At 43.1% G+C, this 7883-nt stretch overlaps 1 protein-coding gene across 1 annotated transcript; it reads left to right on the plus strand.

Moving 5' to 3' along the window:
• The first annotated feature begins 6 nt into the window (after positions 1–6).
• On the plus strand, positions 7–7003 carry TXN (thioredoxin). The gene is made up of 5 exons (XM_026866533.1): positions 7–139; positions 3488–3592; positions 4334–4396; positions 5180–5245; positions 6814–7003. The coding sequence occupies exons 1-5, from the start codon at positions 116–118 to the stop codon at positions 6874–6876; spliced, it is 321 nt and encodes a 106-aa protein (XP_026722334.1). The 5' UTR covers positions 7–115; the 3' UTR covers positions 6877–7003.
• The last annotated feature ends 880 nt before the right edge of the window (positions 7004–7883 follow it).

Below are 7883 nucleotides of genomic sequence, written 5' to 3' on the forward strand. Positions count from 1 at the left end.
AGCAGCGGCAGCGCTTAGCTCGGCTCGCTGTTTAGCCGCCGGCCCCGAGCCGACGCCCTGCGGACCCTGAACCGTCGCCCCGCTGACTTCCAACCCCACACACCGAACCGTCATCATGGTGAAGCATGTAGAAAGCCTGGTGAGTCCGTTAAGGGCCTGTCGCGGCCTTTCTCAGCTGCGTGGGCCGCGGTGAGTAGCGTTTCTTACCCCGTTCAGGGTGTGGCGGCCGCCGGTCCCGGGCGAGGCAGCCCCGGCCTTTCGCCCTGAGAGGGGAGGGGGGTGGGAAAGGCAGCGAGGTGAGCATCGTCTCCTGGGCGGGAGGAAGGGCAGCGGGCCTGGCCTGCTGCCCTTCTGGCATTCCTGGGCGCCGGCAGGAGCTGGGGCGAACAGGTGCCCCTCTTCGGCTGCCCTGGACCCTGGTGAGGCCTTTGCCAGCCAAGGCGGGCTGGCGGGTGACAGCGCGTGTGCTCTGGGACACGTCTGGGTCCTGGGTCTGCCCGGGCAGGAGCAGCCTGTCTCACTGCTGCAGCAGAGAAAACGTGGGGATACACTCACACCAAGGGGAGGGAACAAATACTCATACGACCTAAGGCTTCAGATAGTCCTAATGAGAAGGGAGATGATGTAGTCTCACATTATGACAGATCGTTGTTCATTTCCCTTTAAAATCTTAACAAAATGTAATGTTTTATTTCTCAAGCTGGTAACAGGGTACTACAGTATCTTAATTTAGAAGTCCAGGCTCACCTTACATACTACTGGTGTGTAGGTGACCAGGTGGCTTTCTTAGTAGAGATCGGTTCTGTTGTGTTTCTGTAGAGGAATTCATGAAGAACATTAATCCAACTTTCCTGACTTGAAAGGAGTGACTAGAGCCCATTCCTGTACTTAAATAACAGGTGTTGCTGGCATAAGTATTTCCCTTGTTACAGTGCTGTCTGACTTATTCAATACACTAATGCAGCACCTCATTGTTTGGGTGGTTCTGTGAATGCAAACAAGTCTGTGGCTTTGTGATACAGAATAGTAATAAAGTCTAGACCAACCCATGGAGAATACTCTGGCTGGTGATGAAATAGTATGTAGTCTTGCGCACAGCAGCTGCTGACATGGTTGATAGACAACAATAGAGTATTTGGTAGCTGTAATTTACGAATCCAAATCTCCAAAAATATTCTCTGGGCTAACCTTGAGCTCCTCACTTTGGGAAAAATCCTGTTGGGATAGTCTTGCATTTGGAACTTGAAATTCAGTTGAAATGTTGGTGTGATCTGACTGTGAGGGTCTTGTGAGTGATGCTGCACGGCATCCAAGTTTGTCTTCTAGGTTATAGTCTTTAGTCAGTTCACGCTGAGAAAGCTTTCAGGACCTTTTTCCCTAGTTTGGTATTTTTTTAAGTTGCAAGAATAAGCACCTTTGGACCCTGCACCTCTTTACTCTTCCACAGCAATTTTAGTTGATGTTAAAGATGACTGATAGGGTAACACCAGATTGTAGTCATGACCAGATCTCCAGTGTTGTGAGTGACCAGCTGTAGGTATTCCACCCTCCCACTTTCCACTTGTTCTGTGCAACAGCCAACCTGAGGTGTGTGGTCACATGATGAACACATCCCAATGCTGCACTCCTTGTTGCAGAATACAGTAATTATGCAGCTGCACAGAAGACAAGGGTAAGAAGGGGATAGTCCAACTGGCAGATGCAGTAAGTGGAATTGGTAAAGAGCTGGTGATGTTACAGTGCAGAGGTTTTAGAAGTTACACCAAAAAAACCCAAGCTGTAGGATTTGAAGGTGGGCAGGAGTGAGGCTTGACTGAGGAACTTAAGTAGTTAAAGGGAGCAGCTAGCATGGATTGCTGTACAAGGACATTGAACTTTATTGGTGGGAATGGGGTGCTTCTGTGATTGGGGTGCAGGAATGCATACTGTCCCAGTACAGGAGTGGAGGGGAATGCAGAGAGACAGGAAAACTTATGGTTCCCATCTCTTCAGACTGAGAGTCTCTTAAGTGGTGTAGAGCAGAGGTTCTCAACCTTTACGTCACCATGGACCCCCCTTTTAATACCTTTTGTGGCTGTGGACCACCAAGATAATTCAAGATTTAAAACTCTGGACTGCATGAAATATTTATTTCACTTTTCTCATGAAGTGTCTTCCAAGTTTGGAGAGAAGGGAAAACAGTCTGTTAATGCACACACTCATATTATATCTTCATTGCAATGATTCCTGCTTGCCATGGTCCAGACTAAATGTTTCTGGGCTAGGTGTTCCTCACCCCTGCTTTAAGCCTTTGTGGACCCCCTGTGATGACAGCATACCTGCTATGGGGTCTGTAGACCACAGGTTGAGAACCACTGCTGTAGAGCGTTAGCTACTGATCTTAGAGTAGTCTGTGAATATCCAAGATTCCAGGATGGAAGAACTCAACACATGGAAGCTGTGCTTCTAAAGATAGCTACATTGGGAGGGGAAATGTCTTATCAGTGAGATGCAATGCCAGGTGTGCTTGAACTTACAGAAATTTAGAAAGACTTTCATGTAGGTTTATACATAAGAATGCTGGTGCAGGACTCTCTTCCTCCTTGTAAAATATACTTGTGACCAGTTTGTGTCCACTCCTGGCTCCTCACCTGCCTGGCATTCCTTAATGGGGGGGAATAGCTTAGAATCAGGTCTCAATTTACTGTGATTGCAGAAGCTGGTGTTATTTAACTCCTGCACAGCAAAAACTGTGCAGTGGCAGTAACTATTGCTCTGTTAGCTGTTGCTGACAGAACTCTAATGCTATGGTCTGTTAAGTTGGGGACAATAAAGCAGCCATCTTCTATATGCGTAATCTGAAATGAAGTTTGTAGTAACAGTTTATATTGTGTGGTCTGTATGTGTAGCACTGCTTTGGCTAGTGATGTTACATATGGGTTCACTTGGCAAAATAAGTAAACTATACTATGAGGCTGCTTTAGGAAACATGATGTTGAGTAAACCATACAACATTTTGATGTTATCCATTGACTGGCAAAAACCTCAGACTGGAGGAATGTACAAAAGTTCGTGTCCCTTCAAATTCTGCAGAGGAAAGTCTGTCCCAGATGAAAAAGGATGTCTTCCTGCCAAGACTGAAATGAGAAAATGGATTATTTAAAAACCATAGGATCACATTCAGGGGGTAGCACTAAACAGAGCTGCCAGAGTTGGGGGTCATAGGCTAGATGAGTTTCTGTCTTATGTTTCCACAATTCAGTAAGTTGGGGTGACTGAGAATTGTGGTCTTTTCTAATTGAAGAGTAAGACACTAGCTGATATAGCACTGATGAAAGCAATTCATACTGAAGCTATTACATGGTGATTAACAAATACCTCAGTTAAGTGTTTAAGAAGCTACTAAAATGGTTAGTGTGTTAAGGCTGAGAGCAACCTAGTTTTGAGATTAGTCTAAATTGTTTTGGAAAGAGGGGGAAAATCATTAATGTGTTCAATTCTTTTATAGGTGGAATTTGAGAAGGAACTGGTAGCTGCTGGTGAGAAGCTTATAGTCGTTGATTTTTCTGCCACGTGGTGTGGACCATGCACAATGATCAAGCCCTATTTCCATGTAAGTAGCCTTTCTGTTTTTATTGGCAACTGCATTAAAGTTATATATGAATGGTTTTGTGCTGCTTGACAATAACATGGAGGAAACTTCCTTTTGCTGCCTGTGACTGCCAGCATTTTCTGCAAGAGGGAGAAGTCAGTAGTATTTACTTTAAGACTATTGAGTTAAATATACTGACCTTTGATACAGCTGGAGCTCAAACCTGGTTTAACTTCTGCTGTCCTAATGCTTACATGTATCTCGAATCTCTAGGGATGTAACAGTTGCATTGCCTTAGGAGGTGGGATACTGCATGGAAACAATGTTTATGCTTCTGTACACAGTTACTCTAATCACTCCAGCTTTGTTTAGGTGGCAATGTGAGCTCCTGCTGTAAAGTATGAAATACTGTAGCATCTTACAGCCGAAGGCTGTAAGAAAAGGCCTTTCACCATTGTTTAGGGAGATTTGAGTCTTCTGTGGGAAGTATGTTTGAACAAGTTTCAACAGACTCTACCAGGCATTGGAGCAGAAAATTAAATTTTAGCTCTGGTCAGTTGAACAGCTGCCTTAAGTTAAGGCAAGTTTCCCTGGGGGTGTGGGGAGTGAGCAGCACCAGCCTTAGAATTTATATGTAAATTGTTTATATATTTTATATAGTATGAAAGAAATATATATTTATGTTTCTATGTATTTTTATTTCTTCTGAAAAATAAAGCTTTCCTGGAACACTTAACTGCATAGTTTCTTATGTCATTCCAGAGTTTGTGTGAGAAGTATCGTGATGTGGCGCTGTTCATTGAAGTTGATGTGGATGATATGCCGGTATGATCTGGGGTGATGCTGAGGGAGGGCAGCTAATGAGTTCCACACAAGTGACAATGAAGAACTTTTTTAAAGACCTTGCAGATACTGAAACAAAATGAGAGTCAACTTTGAGAAGCAGAGATAGGGGTTTAGTACTTACACTGTAAAGAATGATTTTTTTTTTTTAGAAGATGCCTGAACAGGTTATCTGCACACTTGAAGCCCTATGGCATGTGTCAGATAAATTGGGAACACTAATGCTCTATTTGGGAGAGAGTGTTAGTCTAAGGCCTTAAGCTGATTTAATGCAATCTTAACTAAAACTAGTGGCTCACAATGGTCTGGTGATCCATCTGGTCTCTCCACTGCTCTTGGCACTGTTTCCTCTTTATGTCTTGAATTAAGTGCAATAATGTCTACAGCAGTTCCAGCAATGTCAACCAGGTATTTGAACAATGTCAGATTGGAACACAAGAGTCACCATAGGACTCTTGAGCCTTACAAGTAGGCATCTCTGTTTTGATGCAGAGGCCTGTTTTTTTTTCCAAACAGTACAAGTGTAGTAAATGTGATTTTGCTATTGCATTAGTTAAATGCTGAAGGGAGGACCATTCAGGTTTACTTCAGGGAGGTGTTAAGACTGCATTGATTTTGCTAGTGATGGACTTCCAGAAATGCTTTTACTTCATTTTGAGCAGTAATGGCCTTGCCTTATTGCCTAAACAAAAGGCAGCTAGTGAGTCCTAAATTTTAACATCCTTCAGACATGCACAGCTGAAGATTATTTTCTATCTCTTCCAGGATATTGCTACACACTGTGACGTGAAGTGCATGCCAACATTCCAATTCTACAAGCATGGAAAGAAGGTACATAGGCTCTGCTCCTCTGGAACTGTAGTGGGCAAGCTAAACACTTGAAGATTGGGAGTGTCAGATACATAGCCTGCTTTCTCTTGATATTGTGTTTGTAGCACTGCTGGTGTTAAGACATTGCTGAGAGCAAGCAAGTTCATTTTAGTGCTGCAGCAAATGTAACATGGACCAACAGTTAACTGATGAGGCAAACCCTATTGTTCACAGGTAGTGGACTGAGTTAGTATTACAGATCAGTCTGAAAGGCAGAGCTTTGTGGGAGATAAATGGGGTTAGATGTCTGGGTTAAGACTGCAGTCTGTCTGCCTAACACCCTGCATGATCTGGTCTGGCTAACACCCTTACTGATCTTGGCTGGTTTTTGTCTCTGGATGCAGCTCATGGTCAGGCAGAGATGTGTGTATGTGCCTGTGGAATCTCACCCAGACAGAAGTCTCTAACATGGTTGAATATACACACAGCTAAAACAACTGCTTGGATGCTTTTACGTAGAGGCTGTGTAACCTGTGAAGTGGAGGTCCTGCCCCTGTCAGAGGACTGGACTGACCTCTTAATGCCTGCTCTGCCAGGAGGTGGATGAGACAAGGTGCAGACCATGCTCTGATAGCATAGTGGTCTGCCTTTGCAGGGTAGCTGTGAATGTCTATCTGCCTGAACTGAAGAATTGCTGAGCTAAATGTGTCATCTTGAGCTTTCAGTTTGCCAAGCAAGCTGAAGGTAGGCTTTTCTAAAGTAAAACAATGCCTGGATAGAAGTTTCATGGCTGCAGGCAATGGAGTTGTGCCTCTAAAAGTGAGTGTCAGATGTTGGGTGACCTTCAGTTCAGTATAGGGCCAAATAATGACTAATAATGAACCTTTGACAGTTTTTTCAGGGTAGACTGTCATGGCTTCATAATGTAATTGGAAGAATTGATTATGATGTGACAATGTGTGAAAGTGATATGCTTTACCCTGTGTGGCTTTTTTTGGGTGACGTTGGCAGTTCTTTGGATACATGAGTATCAAGCAAGCAATTTCATGTTCTATAGTGTAGTCTGCTCTACCTTGCAGCTGTGTAGGTACTGGAAGACAGAGCCACTGTTTTTGAGATTGAACATTGCCTTTGTCCTTCTGTATAAGCTGTGACAAGGACCATTCTTGCAGGAAAAGCCAGGCTCAGGGATAGGTAATTTGGAGTGATACTTCCAGAATTTGATTGATAAGGGTCCTGAGCAACCCAAGGTAACTTTGAGCTACTGCTGCTCTGTGGTGACTTCCAGAGTATCTCTTCAAGCCTGTATTTGAGTCTTACACAGCATTGGTTCAGGATCAGTTGTCTTTTCCTTTTCTATTTGTAGAAGGCTCCAGCAGTGGTAGTCTGGAAGTTATTCTTTATAAGAATTTTGTCCTAGTTTTTGCATGAGTTGTGGGAGATGAATAGATAAACAGCTGCAAAATATTCCCTGTTCTGGATCTGAAAAAAATGTAGCAGAATTGAATAGGTGTGTATGTGCCTAGATGCCATGCAAATGTTATGAAGCATTGAATGCAACAGTTCTAAAAATCAATCTCTCTTTACAGATTCATGAGTTCTCTGGGGCCAACAAAGAGAAGCTGGAAGAGACCATTCAAAAACTGGCCTAATCTCCACCCATGGAACACATTGAAACTTGATTGACAAAATTATATCCTGTAACTTTTTTAAAAAATCAGAACACAGTGGTGGAGACTATCCTCTTGATCTATGTAACATTAAAGCGCATATTCTTCACTTTTGACTATTGCCCTCTCTTTGAATGAACATGTGAGGAATTTAATAATGTTGTCAAGGTGTCAGTTTTTGCTGTGTTAAAGGAGGATTGTCTGGATACAATGACTCTTGTCACACAATCTGATCTATTACTGGGTTATTGCTGGGCATGGAAAGTTGTGTTGCATGGGATGGCAATGGCAATTGCTTTAGAAGTCTGCTACCACCTTACTGAGGTGGTAGTCACCAGGCTATAATCTGAAGAATGGCAGTCTGGCTTGCAGATACAGAAAGGGAAGTTCAGGATTTGTAGAAAAGAGGGTGATCACTGGGTGGGATAGGCTTTCTTTAGTTACCTCTTTGTAAAGATTCTTTTAAAATCTGTTAAGCTTCATTTTAGACTTCAAAGCTAAAACTTGGCTTATAACATAATACCAGTCTGACCATGGAGGTGTAAAGTAGGACTTGGAGGTGCTGCCTTTTTCCTTTTCAGTTTTGCCTTGATTGGTGTACCTTCTGGTTCTCTTGGTAAGAAAGTATGTTTAGGCTGCTTTGTTCCTAGGCAATAATCTGGAAGAAATGACTGAAGATTTAAAACTAAGTGTCTTAAGCCCCAAATAATTTAGATTTGTGTATTGTTATCTATCTTTGCACTATTGTATTCTTAGAACATGTTGGACAGTAAACTGGACTATGCAGTCCTCCAAACCTGCATTAGGTTGTCTAGAGTAATGCTGACCTGCCAGCCTCTATATCATTCAACAACTCTTCCCAGTGTTACCACAGAGAACTGCTCTGTGTTTTCCACCCTATCGAAGTGGCTTTCTTGCTGGCTTGGGGTTGTCCTGGATAAGAATTCAGGAAATAGGCAGGGCTGTAGCTAGCAGCTATACCTAATGCT

The sequence above is a fragment of the Athene cunicularia genome (assembly GCF_003259725.1).
Source record: "Athene cunicularia isolate RWA chromosome Z unlocalized genomic scaffold, athCun1 chrZ_part3, whole genome shotgun sequence".
Classification (NCBI taxonomy): domain Eukaryota; kingdom Metazoa; phylum Chordata; class Aves; order Strigiformes; family Strigidae; genus Athene; species Athene cunicularia.